General features: G+C 38.2%; 1 protein-coding gene across 1 annotated transcript in view; it reads left to right on the top strand.

Annotated features, from left to right (window-relative positions):
• ccdc180 (coiled-coil domain containing 180) overlaps nucleotides 1-17,327 on the top strand; it is a 54,377-nt gene that overhangs the window by 28,738 nt on the left and 8,312 nt on the right. The window contains 21 exon segments of the mRNA XM_048236034.1: nucleotides 1,997-2,112; nucleotides 2,211-2,337; nucleotides 3,563-3,605; nucleotides 3,717-3,841; nucleotides 7,795-7,982; nucleotides 8,078-8,253; nucleotides 8,343-8,523; nucleotides 9,361-9,507; nucleotides 9,598-9,742; nucleotides 10,129-10,245; nucleotides 10,341-10,436; nucleotides 10,930-11,019; nucleotides 11,212-11,402; nucleotides 11,751-11,818; nucleotides 12,267-12,357; nucleotides 15,253-15,330; nucleotides 15,426-15,495; nucleotides 15,576-15,720; nucleotides 16,127-16,287; nucleotides 16,469-16,606; nucleotides 16,958-17,069. Of these exon segments, the coding sequence (XP_048091991.1) occupies nucleotides 1,997-2,112; nucleotides 2,211-2,337; nucleotides 3,563-3,605; nucleotides 3,717-3,841; nucleotides 7,795-7,982; nucleotides 8,078-8,253; nucleotides 8,343-8,523; nucleotides 9,361-9,507; nucleotides 9,598-9,742; nucleotides 10,129-10,245; nucleotides 10,341-10,436; nucleotides 10,930-11,019; nucleotides 11,212-11,402; nucleotides 11,751-11,818; nucleotides 12,267-12,357; nucleotides 15,253-15,330; nucleotides 15,426-15,495; nucleotides 15,576-15,720; nucleotides 16,127-16,287; nucleotides 16,469-16,606; nucleotides 16,958-17,069 (2,605 nt within the window).

Below are 17,327 nucleotides of genomic sequence, written 5' to 3'. Positions count from 1 at the left end.
AGGACAGCCAACCACAAAGTTATCCCATAAGGATGAAGTGGAAGAAGAGGTGCGCAAACTCTCCAACCAACCACTGGCAGTAGGGTTCCTTATACACCCCACAAGACCCATATACACTGTGTATTAAAGCCACTAGGAAAAGAGAAGAAAACAAAACAAAAACAAAAATTCTCCATAAAGCTCATCAGAAAGCTTGGACCACATAACCATGTTACCAAACGTGTGTATGACCTCAACTCTAACTATGTCTAATCATGAAAAACCTGAAACACTGACCTGCAGATAGCCTGCATAGACGGATGTGTGTGAACAATATCTTGCCTTGACATAGTTTGAATTAGTCTGTCAACTGGCTTGAGAATGCGACCAAATCTAGACGTCACCTGTGCGGATGTACTAGGATTTTCAGACTGTGAGACATAAGCTACTGTGTCAACATTGTTCATGTTATTAGCTTTGTCTTTCTGTGTATAGACCCATGATGTAAGAAATAACTGTTAATTAGTGCCAAAAAGAAATTTAGTTAACTATTCACAAATATTAATACAATATTATAGTTAATAGATTGTTTTATATTTGTTAAAACATTAACATACATATTTTATGCAAATAACTAATATTTAATTAATGATGGAAAAAACTATTAACTTGTGCCAAATAGATATTTTAGTAACATTTAACAAATATTAACAAAGGGTTAGGTAATGACTAGTTTGCTATTTATTACGGCACCTTATTATAAAGTGTTACCGAAAATACATGTCATCTCAACTATGGACGCAGCCATGTTTGTCGTAAGGTCGTATGGCCACCTCAGGGTACCCTCAAGAACTCTTAGGTAAAGGGGGCATTCCTGCGTGAAATGCCGCAAGAAAGCTGGGTAATTTACATTTTCCAACTCGGGCGGGGGATTTACGAGGAAAGCTCCATTATTACATTTCTGAGTGGATTGGAAGACTTGCATCTCACTGTGTTCGGCTACGAGTGGTAATAACTTTTTGCATAGTGCATTACGATATGTACAGTACCCTCCAGAATTATTGGCACCTCTGCTAAAGTTGACTAAAAAGAGGAATATAAAATCATCTTTTGGATATTGATCTTAATGCCTTAAATAAAAAAATGAGGAAATATCCAACCTTTAAGGACACCAATTTTCTTTTGTGAATGAATAATGTATCATAAATAAATAAATGTTCTTCCTTAACATACAGGGTTCATAAGTATTGGCACCCCTATGTTAAATTCCGGCAGGCAGATTTTTTTTTTGTGATTAACATTTTTTATTAGAAAAGAATGAGACGTTACATTTACAGTCACATTTAACTTGAAACATACACACCACAAACTACAGTACGACACTCAATGCATAGTTCTGATAGACAAAAGTGATATAGTGAAGGAGATTAAAGATAGCAGTCACATTGTCAACATTAGCTAAGAAGTATAAAGCATTCCCCATAAAAAATAAATCAATTAAAAAGTCAATAAATAAATAATAATAAGAAGAAGAAGAATAAGAATAATAATAGTAATGATAATAAATCCTACACTCAGAATATTCTGTTTCACAAGGAGATCTTGTATGGACCGTGTAATCCACGACCATGCCTGGATAGTTGTTAGTTTGGCCTTGTTGAGGCGTGCAGTAGTACACTCAAGAGAGGTAATATACTAGTAGGCAGTTAGCCAATATTGTGTTAAGGGTAGATTAGGGTGGAACCAAAGCTTAAAATGGTCTTTTTTGCAGCCGTAAGCCCTGCCAAGAGTAGTCTACGTTGGTTGAAAGTGATGGATAGCTGGGAATCATCATTAAGAAGGCAGAGGGAGGGGCTAGAAGATTTTTATTTTTAAAGTCCAGTTATTTCATGGATCTAGGACACTATGCATCCCTTGGCCTTTGGAATTAAAATAGCCCCACATCATCACATACACCATACCAAGAGATTGGCATGGTTGGCATGGCATGGATGACATGATTCCATTCCATTTCCAGAAAAAAGACACTCAGCTAGACATCATGATGGACAGACTTAGACAAGAAAGTTCAGAGGAGGCCTTGAAAGCCACCCTTGATAAAATTAATGGCTTTTTGGGAGAAATAAAACAAGGGTAAGTACCTAAATTCAGATATCAATGCACCCTTAGTGTTATGCACATAGAGGTGTAGTAATTACTTATTCTTTGCTTGCCTCATGTCTATACTGTAGGTATATGACTCTTCGTCAAGAAGAAGTTGATACAGTGGAATGTTATCCTACCATGGTCCAAGAAGAACTGCAAATCTATAGCATGGCTCTCAGCAGATTCTTCAGTGTCAACGAAGTTGATTGTCAGGTATAAAATACATCAAAACAACATTTTTTCTTTTTTCTGAAAACCGTGTTGCGGTATAGTTAAAGGTGCTCTAAGCGATGCCACACGTTTTTTAGGCTGAAACATTTTATGTCACTTACTGCAAACATCACCTTACCAAACACTAGCTGTCTGTGTCCTGAATACACTGTAAAAAATGCAATCTCTGTGGACAGCCCCGGCTCCAAAAACAGCAACAAAAACAACCTGGGCAAACCTAGCCCATAAAAACATAACAAACTGTTCCAGCAAATCACAGACGAGATGCGCATTGAGGAGAGTTTCAATTGCATGGGAGCAGCACGGGAGGGAGGGGGATGAAGTAGCGAGCTAGCTCTCTGTTTTGTTTGAAAGTCAACAGAAGTGACGTTACCCAGTATCGCTTAGAGCACCTTTAAGGGCAGGGATGAAAGTAGCTTTAAATGTTTGCCAGTACTACTACCAGAACCACGTTACCCAATTTTCAGAAAGCATTTGAAGACGCATCTGTTTACCTTATATCTAACTTTTTAGTTCTCCTTGTGGAATCACAATTTGTATGTGTTTATGGTTGTTGTCATTGTGACTATGTTGCTATTTTTATTACTCTGTTAAAATTATTTAGTCTATTATTATAAGTTGTATTTTTATGCAAGATCTATAACTACTTTGAACTGTTAATTTATAAGGATAGCGTGATGTTAATTTATGATAATGGTAATATTATTGTTGCATGCCGCTTTGGACAAAAGAATCTACCAAGAACTGATAGAATAGATAGATAGATAGATAGATAGATAGATAGATACTTTGATCCCCAAGGGGAAATTCAAGACCCTAACAAAACAGAAGGAAAGGAATTTAGCATTTAGATTTTTAAGATTTTTTTAAAGCAAGAGACACAGGCAAAACATTGACACATATTTGTTGTAGCATAACCTTTTGGCCATTTAATCCAAGGTTTGGTACATAACTCTTCATGATGTCATAAGCCTAAAGTACATACCGATTTTCATGTTGGTTGAATGTTCCCACTGAACTCAAGCTGCTAAATTTTGATTAGCTGCTGGCTACCACATTGATGAAACAATATTTTAAGGAATGTTAGAAAATGTTTATATGAGCCACTTTTCTGAAAATGTGTCACTAAAGGGCAAAAGGGCAGTTTTACATTTGACCATTTTTGTTTACACTTTGAGCATTGAAAATAATTGTCTACATGTTGTAGGTATCTGATGAACTCAGGACCCTTTATCCTAGTCTTCAATTAGGTAAGTGTTTTGAATATAAATCAATCAAATGACCAAATCATTTTTGTCTTGTCATTTTTGAAAGTGTTTAGAGATTCTAAAATTGTTTGAAATTGAGTTTGTGTCTTCTAGATGTCAATGACAAAGCCGTTATAAAAAGAAAGAAGCAAATTCTGAATCAGTGCAAGAAACGCTTTGTGACATCTGGAAGTCCAAACTATGGCAACTCATTCTCAGATGACTCACAGACTCTCAAGGTACAGACTGCAGCATTTCATGTTCATTTTCATATTTCTCAACACAGGGTACTATACTTTCTTTGAGTAAGAACACATATCTCCTCCTTGAAACATGGGAGAAAACATGCCTAATAATTGTAATAGCTATCAAGTTAGAGTTAACATTCCTTAAATTGTAGAAGTTAGGAAGGATTAATAATGGAGTGTATGACACACACATTTAGCTTGTTACATGTTTTATATTCTTCAAAATGGATAGCTCGTTTTGGACAGCTGTTCTGTTGTTAAATACGTAACCGAAGCTTCAAATTTCGTTGTACATGTTCAATGACAATAAAGATACCAACTTTTACCAACTTTTGAGTGATTCGCCTCGGTCCATCTTCAAGTCAAAAGCATAGCTGCCATTGACACAAATGTTAGGCTAAACAAGTTAACAAAGTTTGAATGACTGTTGAAATATAGCTTAAAACACAATGCAACATTTTTCATATACTGTAGAATACTGATCCATTAGCAGATTGGAGGCGATCCATATGCTCCGTGTCACCATAGGCTAGCCTATTTGCCGTTATATTTTTCAGATTTTTGCTGTTTTATAAGCCATTTTGTGACACACAGCAACATCCATGAGAATTTCAGTTGTTCAGCACTGACAGACAATGTGTCATACTTGTATTTGAGTTTATAAAGACATTTTAACACTATGGTTAACTTACCCGGATCTGTGGGTATAGTTGAGAAACACACCTTCTAATTCTGTTGACAAAATTTTCAAATAAATTTTCATAAAACACGCTTTGGCCTCATAAGAATCAAGACACCTCCAAATTCATACAACTTAGTAGGTAACAATGATATGAAGTGCTTTGAATCACAACGTGATAATGAAAATCTGGGTTTTAATTCGGCTGTTCAAAACTTCCCAGAGCACACTTGTAATTTGCATTTCTGATAAAGTGACTTAATACCTCTGGACCTCTCCATTATGGTGGCTGACATTAGGGCTGTCACCAATGATTAATCTATTGATTAATTGATATAAATTATTAATTTCCTTTACAATATAAAAAACAACAATCAACATTTTTTTTAGGGAGCTAAAGAAAATTGCGAAAAATGAAATAAAGTATTCAAAAGATTACAAAAAGCAAATCAAATGGATTTTCTTGATATTTTTTTTGTGCCCATGGAAAAAGATCAGACTGGGTAAGTATGTAGTCTGCAAGCTAGCTTGAACATTTCACAGTGCCTCCAATGCCATCACAGGGTGATTTGTACGGAGCCCCTAAGGGGACATGAGCAAAAAAAAGGTGAGCACACGAAACTAAACTTTAGATTTTATTTTGCTCATGTCCCCTTAGGGGCTCCGTAGATTTGCAATGTGAAGTTGCAAAAAAAATCCATTTAACCAAAAGTCCAAAATGTTCCTAATGCTTCATAAGATTTATGAAGTGTGTTTTAGTTGGCTTCTGAAGTAAATTACCTTAAAATTACCTTGACAGTAGGGGATGTAACTTTTTTGCAGAACTTTTTGCTGAACTTTTTTGCAGAAATGCATGCACAGCCACATTATCAGATATTTACTAATAATGCAGATGGAGATGCATTTGGTTTCTTCTTTGGTTCCATCATCTTCCTTTTTTCTCAGATACACAGCAAATAGGTGAAGGGTACATTGCCTATTGTCCCAGTAGTACCCCTAAGCAGAATATTGGATAAGGAATGCAAAACTTTCAGTGAAACCCAAAAGCATAATACATTTATTTTCTGACATACTTTCTTTTACATTCTTCAAATAACCACTCTGGTGTTTTGCAATGAAGTGATGTCAAGCTAATTTGTTCTTTAGTCCTGTAGTTGTGTCGGTGGATACTCATTGTTTGTATCTGAAGTGATTACTGATGTTACTTTCAGTGAACTCCCTCAGACTGGCTGAACCAGGCCAGTTCTCACATATGTGTAGCATGCATGCACATCTGTCTCTAGAACAAGTCAGATCATGATGAATTAAACTGTCAGTTGGAAATGAGTCAAGCAGAAGTTTAACATGTTGGTGTAAGGTACACACACATACAGAATGGGTGCCCCTGGCTCCAACAGTAATGCATTGTCTTGATCTGGTTTCATAAAACTAGTGGATGTCATTGTCAATGTGATGACTAGGATATTTGGTTTTGAACAGGCGGAATGCTTCATGTAGGTTCATCAACAGTAACCGTTTCTGGTTTTGAACGTGGTTTCCACCATCTGCAACACTTTTGTAGTCCTTTGAACCTGGCATTACGTTTTATTACATCGTCATAGTAAAAACAAAAATCCACAACCAGCTTAATTGTTTTATCACTGACAGACTATCTGCCTTTCTTGATGGGAACTTCTAGTAAGATACCCTAGCCTGGCTAGCGCCACCACTTCTCAATGAGACGTGGTCTGGGAACCAAACGTTAATTTTCTTGTATTTGAAAAAAATGCCCAGATCCGTTTATTGGGTGCCACGGATGTCTATCAAATGCGTCTGTGCATAGCTCATCATTGTCTTGCTTTTCCCCTTGTTCTGTGATTGGTCCCCTATCTCAGTCGAAAATTTGCTCCATGGTCTCCAGGCTGCCTTAGCAGCGTGAATCAAATCGCGCGCAAGGCAGCATGGGAACACCCAGGCTAAAGATACCCTGCCCACTTTGTAGTTATCCTGCCTTTCTTACTACGGTATGTATTGGCTTATGCCAAATTATTCCATTAGGCTAGTAATAGTCCAACATTTAGTTGCAAGGCCTAGCAATAAAAACCCTCTCGCATTTGGATGCTATTTCGTCTTTCAGTGCATCTACAAGCTACGCCATATCTCTTTCCACATCAGACGTTTGCCTTACTGTAAAAGGGCTGTCGAGAGATTCAGCAGGGACTTTAACACAGAACAATACTTTTTATCACTTGTTTAACCTTTAATTTTGCATAGCTGATTTTGGTCTTTTGGACTAATCTTGGTCATCTCTGTGAATATACCCAGACCATTGATGCTTGGATTAAATTGGTCTTGTCTTTCTGCATTTGTTATGCATTCATCAGTATCAGTCAGCACAGTCTCTATAAGAGCTTCCTCTTCCTGTGAGACATTTCTGGTAAAATGTATAGTGCAGAGCTTCATACTGGTGTCCACTGTTTTTCATATGGATTGCAGCACTTTTTTTGAGGACTGGAGAAAACATCTCAAAAAAAGTTCTTGTGGTGTAAACTAATGACTCAGGGAGAGACTCTTGGTTGTATCTGAGGAGCAGCAATTTCTGATCCATATTTGTCAATATTTGGACTCTAATCAGATTCTTTGGTCTGTAAATAAAGAATAAAAAATTATTATACTAGAGTTTACTGGAAAACAACTACAATGAGTGACAACTTTTCTCCATACAATTTAAGAGGCATAGGATTTTTAAAACTTCTCAGTTAAATTAGGGCTAAAAATCAAGCACACAACCCAACAAAATATTTATTAAATCAGTCATCTAAAATGTCTTACATTTGAAGTATGGTATCAAATGTCCTACAAAGTCACTTGTGTAGTTAAAGTTGGTATGATTCATGACAAGAGTAAAGTCTTCTGAAGGCCTGAACAGAGCTCAGCCAAAAACTCCCATACAATTTTGAGCAACTTTGAGGGACTGCTATGACCATGCAGGATCATCCAGACCCAAAATGATGATTTTCCTGCGTACTATTCCTATTTATGTACCAGCATGCAAAATGTGAGCCTCCTACATGGATTAGTTCTTGAGCTATGGGCTTGTGAACTTTGACAAAAAAAAGAGACCGAACAAAAAAGCCCCCCTTGATCTTACGTTGTCATTTTACAGTGTGTCTCCTGGGTGACATTTTTTGAGTCCTAAGTGTGTGGGCCCTGGTTGAATTGATGTGGAATGACCCATCTGTAAAGCCATAGCCAACTGTTATGATTTTTTTCTTTGTGTGGGTAGGATGATGTTGACTGCCCTCAGGTGTTCTGTGACTCTCGGAGTCAGGAGTCCTTCACCAGTGCCAAAGGAAATATTTACAGTGCAGTGAAGTTTGTGGTTCTGAGTGCTGATGATGACCAGGAACTGGATATTCCAGAAGTTGTGCTGGTGAAATATCCCACAGGCCTCCTCATCGAACTCCTTGGAGAGTAAGGACATACGCATCAAAGGAAATAAGTAAATCTTGTTTTAAGATGGAACTTAAACAGTTAAACAACCCTATGTCATTCTCACTTTTTAATAGAGTGCGTTTGGCCTTTTTCAACCACCTTGAAGAGTGGTACAGTTCCGTTTTGATGAACACTGCAGATGTGATATCAGCTAAGAAAGTTGAGGTGGAAGCTGAGCATGCTTTGCGCCTGCATCTGCACCAACCCCGCGCCAGGCGGATAGAAATGGACATCTACAATGTTCGTGCAGGTGAAGCATTTGGTGATACAAAATTGTTCAGAGAGTAAGAGTTTGATGCTTGTTTCACATCTGTTCCAATATGTTCTATTTCTACATAGCTGAACTGGTGTTCCATAGAGATCATATAGAAAAACACTCTAAAGCGGTGCTCCAGTCCCTGGCCATGTACCGCAGTGAATTCCAAGAACTTCAGATCCAACAGCACAAGCTCACTGCAGACTTCAAGATGCAAATCTATGGCATGGAGGATATGTTCAACTTAGCAACTAAATCTGATGTGTAAGGATATCAACAATACAAAATACATGCTGCATAATCGATCATATTTTACCACACACTCTATTTCTGCCCCCTGGCTTGAAAGATACCACTTACCGGCAGAGGTGTAAAAGTCCGGCCATGTATTGTTTTTACCTAGGCATTTAAAACAGGTGATTTCACTAATTAGCTCATCTACCTGGCTGAGGTATTGTACTATTAGATTCAGCTTATTTAGTGAATGGTTGGAGCTAATATGTGGCAGGACTTTTACTTTCTGAAGCCAGACGTGTACAACTCTGCTTACCTGCTTTTAAAATACCACTTACCAGGTTTTAAGACCACATTATTACCTCTGCCAGTAGGTAATGTCTTTAGTTTAGTTTGTCTGTGTTCTGGATTGCACAAAAACTATTGACCCAACTTTCATGAAATTGGTAGAAAGGTGTAGCACGATCCAAGTTCCGGCTCACAGGCCACTTTAAGCATTTTCGTGGCACAGTACTTACTGACTGTAAAATGTTGAAATGACAGTGTCACGGATACATTTATTCATATTCAAGCCACTAAACTGGCAACATTAGAATGTTCGTGCCTGTGCGTAAGCTGTCTCTGGAGGAAAAATTTCAAGATAAGTGATATAGCTATGTTCCCTAGTTCCCTACAAATTGTGCAGTTCCCTTCACACTGAACGTCGCTCCTATGAATTTAACATTTGACATACCTGAGTACCCTGAACTTTATAGTGAACGGTCAGATGATTGGTTCACCCTTGGTTCCAATCCTGATATTCTCATTGCTGATACAATGTTGATGTCAGGGTTCAAAGTAGTTGACTCTCTTTCTTAATTCCTCAAGCTTGGTTAATCTCTCTGGTACACTGCAATCCAACCTGGAGAAGCACATTACTGTCATCCAGGAATCACAGAGACACTTTAGACAAAAAATTGAGCAGAAATTAGACAACCTCCGAGGAGCCAATGCAAAGTTAATCAAATCCATCAGGTCAGTAATATTTGTTCATCCAACCCCACCTCAAAAACCTGCTATATTTGAGAAATGAGTTGTGTTATATCTCTGTACGTGTGGTTCCAGATTGTTTTCTGAGGGAGGAAACTACACACCTAAAGAAACTGAACTCCATCAGAAACGCTTAGAGAAGATTGCTAAGCGGATTGACTCAACAGATGAGGCCATAAGCTTGGAAATGGAAAATGTTGAATGCAAATCTCTCGAGCAGGTAATGGAATATTTTACTTATTTTGCTTAAGTAAATTGGTGCTGAGTGCACTTCATGAATTGAGATTGAGTTCACGTCCATTGTGAATCATTGTACAAAGTAGTACAAGCAGTCCAGCAGGGCACAGCCACCATGGCCATGGCTAGAACAAAAATCAGCTGAGACAAGCTTGCCTTTTTGGCGGACCGACTTAATACACACATTGGCACATACGTATTAGTTAACATTAACTTATTTTTGTTAGCAGGTCCATTTAAGATGATCAGATCAGATGATGATCAGATGTGTATTTATATATGTATGTCCTGTGCACATGTGGTAATTTACAGTTCATGAAGCATTACATTTTGATTGAGGTATTTGTCAAAATGATTGTATGTTTGCAGGCCAAAGATATTATTGTGAGATTTGAAGATAAATTCCAGTTTTTGACGGTGGATCTCAAGTTTCTGGAGAAAATCCAGGGAACACTAACTAGCACACAGGTTCATATTAAAACAGAGGTATTTACAATATTCTCCTTTCTCTGCATTTACTGTAGATTGTACATGATAAATATAATTATTGATTTCTATTAAAGCAAATGATGAATTCACAGGTAACAAACAGCAACATGCAAAAGAAAAATATAGACGATCTAATTAATGATCTGGAAATTATGGTTCAGGCCTGTTCCAATCCAAGCCCCGATAAGGTATGTAGCAGAAATTCATCAGTGGTGTGATGAGTACTTCTATTTGTTGTCCTAGATACATTGTTTTCAGACTAATGATAGTGTGTTGAAAGAACGTATCATATTTCCCAACGTCTAGTAGTCTGCATACATTTATTTTAACATGTTGGACGTAACAAACTCAAAATCAATCAATCAATCAGTTTATTATTGATGGTGCAATATCAGCAAAGAAAATACATAAGACAAAACATACAACTAAAGGCTTTTCCAGAACTAATGCATTTTTCATTGCAACAAATTCAGACATGGTGTGAAAGGCTTTTAACTAGAAATTAAGTAGAAGACAAATGAATGCATTAAATTAATAATAAAATAAATAAATAAATAAACAAGCTGCACAACCGTATATTTCAATTATGCCTTTAAGATCACATTTTAAGTTGTAATTCATTGGTGCACTTTAATGACTGAACCAATGACATCAAATAAATGTGTATTTTTTCTCATTCAGCAAGAAATGACACTAGAAGAAGTTCTCATTTTTACCACAGCCTTGATGGAAGACCTGAGAAAGAGATGTTCCTACCTTGATTGCTTTTTAGTAAGACTGGAGTATATAAAATATAGGCCTACATATAATCTACTACTTGTAGCTATCTTTTAGATTGTGTGTTAGAATTATATGTTGATATTTATTATTATATTTTTATGTTTATTACATTTCCTGACACACTGTTATTCCTAATTGAGTGCAAGTGTTGTGAATCTGATGCTGAGTCAGATTTGTGTCTAGGACCCATCCATGGCTGATCAACTGCTAGATTCCCCACTGCAGGGGCCATTTGCAGTAGCAGCCCGTCCCCTTTCCCATAAGGAGGAGAAAGGAAACAGCAGCTCTACGGTGGATGGGCTTTTACACCCTAGCAGCATAGGAATATCCTTTATAGATGATGTGGCTGTTGGAGTGATTAAGGGGCTCTTAAGGTGAGAGGAAAGCCATGAACAATTGAATCATGCACTCGCTGTATTATGAAACCGTCAAGCATTTTGTTACAAGAGATTTTTTTCCCTAGGATTTCATTTGGATTGCAGCCGGACTACACTGGGAGTGCAACTGAAGCGTTCCCGTTCGTGGAGATTAAAATATAGTTTTAGAAGACTGGATTTACTTTTTGAATGTGTGTAGCGCTTGCACATCTTGTGTAGCGAGTTCCATTTATTATAGTGGAAGCTAATTGTAAAAGCTAAAGCGATGGAACGCCTCAGTTGTACAACCGGTGTATCCCCTCTGACAGATTCAGTCAGTCAGATTATTAATTTCTTCATTTGCAGATTAAGCAAGCCTAAGGTTCTGCCAGATACTCAAACAGAGTCTCCAGATCGAGTCTCAACTGCAGTAGGTATGTGGCTTTGCAGTGAAGAATGGTGTTATTTTTAAGCCATATTCTTAATGCTCTCAGATTATTGATGCTGAGTTTCTGATGAATAGTGCACAATCTTTTGGAGCCCCAAGCAAGTTTAGCAAGTTTAGTAAAAAAGTGATATTAAAATGTATATCTTTTGTCAATTAATGTATCTTACTGTAGTCTCACACTGAAAACAGTATGGAGAAATCCTTGAAGGGAAGCAAATTTAGGATAAGGGATCAATGGTGTAGTATCAGTATCAGAAGTATCAGAATTTCAAGAATGCCCTTTAGAGTCTTTGTCCTGTAGTACTTCACTGTATTTTATGTCTTGGCTTATGAGTATATTGAAAATATACATTAACTAACTAACTGCGGCTGGGCAAGGGGTATGATTTCGGATGAATCTCCATAATGATTTTTGTTTCTTCTGTATGTGGCAGTGGGTGGGCCCTCTCCTGCAGCCCAGAGAAGGAGTAATAATGGGCTGGAAAGCCTCCGCAGGAGGTCTCAGGACTCCATCAGCACTCAGAGGTAAGATGGCTCTCTTGTTCTAAGATGTGTTCCCATGCAGTGAACTTTATCTCCAGGGTAACATCTATGTAGACAGTGATAAAACTTGAATACTGTACTATTACACAATAGTTATATCTAGTGCAGTGGTTCTTAAAGGGGGTTGTAGTCTGAATTAAATTTGTAGTCTGAATTAAATACATTTTTCTAAAGGTTTTTAGACCAACATGTTTGAAAACTGGGATATTCGTTAGCCCTAGAGATGTATGCTTCCAATTCAGTGTTTCCATAATGTTCCTTCGAAAGTGGTGGTTCTGTTTGAAACTCAAACTCAACCCTCTGCCTCTTGCCACCATGCAGCCTTTTTTCACCACAGAAGCGCCAGTTATACATTGGTTGAGTGCTAGTTATCCTATGGAAATAACAAATCAGATTGTCAAAGGCTGCCATTGACATTAATACCTTTGGCATTGACATAGCCTACCTATGAGAGAAGATCATTTCTGCCTCCGCAACATTTTCCAAAGTAGGCTAAAAACACATTTCGCCAGTTGGAGAGAGGGGGGTCGTGAGACTTGGCCAATGTTTTTTGGGGGGTCGCCAGACAAAAGGTTTAAGAACCACTGATCTAGTGGGGTAATTTGTTAATATCTGATTTTACAAACACCACTTTGGTGTTTCATTGCTAGTAATCACTCCATGTTTGATATACAGTACTAGAAACTGCAACACCATTTCATTCATTCAATAGAAGAGAGAGGGCAGACAGCAAGGTAGTGTTATTTTAACATTTCATTTGGTCCTTTTCGTTACACTTTACTTGACAGTATCAACATAAGAGTGACATGATACTGTCATGAACGTGTCATAGACAATTCATAAATGTTTATGACATAACGCTTCTGTCATTAAGTGTCATTCGGTTTTTGTCAAAACAAGTTAGGGTTAGGGTTAGAGGTTAGGATTAGGGTTAGGGTTCATGTGTCATGACAGTGTCATGTCACTCTTATATCAATACTGTCAAGTAAATTATTACCGTACTTTTTGAGTGAGGGAAGGGAAATTGTCATGTAAAATTGGCCTCTCATTTATCATATCAGTGCAAAAAAAAAAAAAACAACAACAATGTAATGTTAAAAGTTCTCTAAGAGACGGCCCCGGCCTTGGCACAACTGGCTGGGGCACCTGCACCATACGCCGGCGACCCGCGTTCGATTCCCGCCCCGTGGTCCTTTCCGGATCCCACCCCGACTCTCTCCCACTCGCTTCCTGTCATTCTTCACTGTCCTGTCATTAAAAGGCATAAAAAGGCCAAAAATATATACTTAAAAAAAAAAAAAAAGTTCTCTAAGATGTTGGGTGACGTCACTTCTGTTGATGTTCAAACAAAACAGAGAGCTAGCTTGCCCCTCCCTCCCCATCCCTTCCGTGCAACTGAAACTCTCCTGGCTGCACCAGGCTGTTTTTGTTGCCGTTTTAGGAGCTTGGGGTGTCTACAGAGACCGCATTTTTTAAAAGTGTATGCTTACAAACTGCGTAATATCGCTTAGAGCAGCGGTCCCCAACCACCGGGACATTAATTCGCAAAAATGTCACGTTTTTACATGGCATAGGCCTATATGCAGTTGTTTGATTGCACGCATGTTTGCATTTTGCAAGGTCTATTTTCTTACGTCTGTCTGTCCCGCCTTCAATACTTTTACATATTGCCTTCAGCCTCAGGTCAGCTCACTTCACTTGATCAGTTCTTGGCGAACGGTAGTGTCACACAAAGTTATCTAAACTGCTAGAATGAGCAACAAAAAACAAGCATCTTTAGCAGGTCACTGGCCAGAGTGTTTGAGTTGCGAGAGCAGAAAAAAAGTCACCGTTAGCTGCACATTTTAGTGATGAGGACTGGGTGTCAAAACTCGCTTACCTGTGTGACATATTCGGGTTGCTTAATGACTAATGCATTTGACGACTGTCTTTAAACTGGCAGATAAAGTCGGTGCATTTAAAGCCAAGCTTGATTTGTAGGGACGACGAGTGGACCGGGGTGTATTTGGTATGTTCCAAAAGTAGTGGGGGTTTTGGGAGAGACTGAGGCAGGGCCCTTTCTCTCTCGCAGCTGGTGCTTGCTGATCACCTTGTTGCGCTCTCAAATGAGTTTGAGCGTTACTTCCCATCCTTCAAAGATTCACAGCAAACCAATGAGTGGGTCCGCAACCCATTTGTCAATATCCCGAATAGTCCTAACTTGTCAGTGCAGGAGGAAGAGCAGTTGATCGAAATTGCAAATGACGGTGGTCTTAAGAGTGTGTATAAGGAAACCTCTCTGGCGGGTTTTTGGATCAAAACCAAAGCAGAATAATTAAAAATATATACTTAAAAGTATAAAAGTACCTTTAAGTAAAATGTCAATGTTCCCCACTGATATCCTTTACCAACTCCACTCTCTTTCCAGTCATATACACTGCTGTTCAAAGGTTCAAAGGACAGCTGAGATCAGTTGCATTGTTTTTAAAATCAGGGCAGCAGTTTTCAGATTACATTATGTGCTTACATAATTGCAAAAGGTTTCTCCAATGTTTTCTCAGTTAGCCTTTTAAAATGATATCAGATTAGTAAACAGAATGTGCCTTTGGAACATTGGATGAATGGTTGCTGATAATGGGCATCTGTATTGCATTAAAGATTAGCCATTTCTTTCTACAACAGTCATTTACAACATTAATGATTAAAACAAGGACATTTGTAAGTGACTCCAAACATTTAAACAGTAGTGTAAATGTGTAACAAAAGCTTTCATCACAATGTTGTTTACACAAATAAGCTTAGCAAATGATCAACAATTTAATTCAGTTCCATATGCTCTACATGAATAGATTTTTACATGAATTTTATGTTAACATATGCTTACATTTCCCTCTTCAGTGGAAAGAGGTTTGCCAAGGCCTCTCGCTTTGACAAGAGATTTCAGGTGTTTGGACCAAGGCCTGAGGAACAAAGCATGTAAGCACTTACTTGCCACTTTGCTTTTTTTTTTTTTTTTTTTTTTTTTTTTACTGAATTAGCATATACTAGTAATATCTTTGTTTTCACCTCAGGCCAAACTTTAAGGGGATAGTGACAAATATCCTATGGAAAGCTAATGATGGCCTTCTTCTGGTGGCAGAGGTAAGAGGCTATAGAGGAAAGATAGAGGATCCCTTTTACTTTCACAGTCTGCAGAATATTCACTATTTAATATCACACAGGAGTTCTACAAGAAGAAGGAGCGACGACTGATGACACGGCCACAGTACTTACAGGAGACATTTGACCAGTGTGCAGAGGATATAAACAGGAGACTTTTGCAATACAAAAGCCAAGCACTAGACTACCACAACAGTTCCCTACAAGGTAAGAGTTATCAAACATGTCTGTGCTTAATCAGTCAAATATCTTGCTAAGGGCACAAGTGAATCAGTATTGTGTCAAATTTGACGAACACCCTTCCACCACACATTAAGTCATCAACATGCTGCCCAACACCAGAATACAGAATATGTCCGTTTGGAACTAAATAAAAAAAGAATGCATTCGTAAACTGCCACTTTGAGCGGGATATCTGTGAATCTGATTGGATACAGGCTTTACCAAGTGACTGTTAAGTGACTAGGCCTACATGTTCTTTGAATTCATTGGCAAGTTCAGTGGAAATTACCAGATCTTTGCCAAATTTAATTGGGTGCTTACTGTGACATGTCAAATGTTACACAATAACTCATGCATCTTCAGCAGAACAGCTCTTCTGCTTTGTCCTCAGAGTTAAGGCAGCAGCTGAAGGACTGTGAAGACTGTTTGTCTAGAGTCCCAGTGTTATTCATCTACAACCTCACCGAACAGTGCTTACACAGCTTAAGTGAGGATATGGATCTCAAACGACAGAAGCTTGCAGTCACCTTGAAGGAAAGTGAGGAGAAAAAGGTTAAGATAAAAAAAACACTATTTCCATTTAATATACATACACATCTGAGCAGAATACACTATGTTTGTGTGGGAATGTATGATTATGTTGTATGTAAAGAATTATGTGCGATTATTGCATATTAATTACATTTTTGTCTTGATGTGCGGGGCATATAATGGGTGTTTGTGACTGGTTCAGAGGGAGTTGAGAAAACAACTGACCGTACGTCTTAGCCACCCGGCTTGCGCAGCGGAGCTACAGCAACTGCAGGAGATTGAGGAGCGTAGGCAGAAGGAGCATAGCAGTGCCATCAGCAGCACTACCCTCCAACTAAAGGTCACTAAAGCATATAATCAGCTACCAGATGTCTCAATTAACATTAGCATAGTTAATTACACGCCACTGTAAGTTGTTTCTGCCATACAAGTACAGACAACGTCTCTACATGTGTTGACTTGTCAGGAAGCTCATAAGTGTAATCACATGGTATCAGAGTATGGTTATACAATAGACCTTTTCACAGAGTTGGCGAAATATAACATGTAATATGTTACATAATGTAAATATAATGTTGTACTCCATTAATTTGTATTCAGTCTCATGTAGAGCTTCATGTGGCTTGTATATGCATGATGTTTTGAAGGTTGGTAGAGTACGGTAAGAATATTATAATCTCTTCTATCTCAGGACTGTCTGAGGAACCATGGGGAACATTTTGTTTCTACTCTTGCTACGCTGAGTGAGAGCCTGCTATTCCAGATGGATGAACTGCTGACAATTGATGATATTCACGGAGGAAGTACGCTATTAGCATGGACTAAGTTCAGAATTCCATAGGCTTTAAAGAAACCGTATGTAAGAAATTTATCTTTATTAATAATAAAATGGCCCTGATTTGTCACTAGACATATAGGGCTCTATTTTGCACACCAGCGCAATTGACTTTGTATACTCGCGCTTTTGTCTTTCCTATTTTGCAGTCAGCGCATATTATTGGTATTTTCCCTCCACAGGTACATGTGCGCCCACTGGGGCGCTTTCAGCTTAAAAGAGGGGC

Source organism: Alosa alosa, chromosome 24 (assembly GCF_017589495.1).
Source record: "Alosa alosa isolate M-15738 ecotype Scorff River chromosome 24, AALO_Geno_1.1, whole genome shotgun sequence".
Lineage (NCBI taxonomy): Eukaryota > Metazoa > Chordata > Actinopteri > Clupeiformes > Clupeidae > Alosa > Alosa alosa.
Note: the sequence above shows the minus strand (reverse complement) of the source record. Positions and strands in the feature narration are given on the sequence as shown.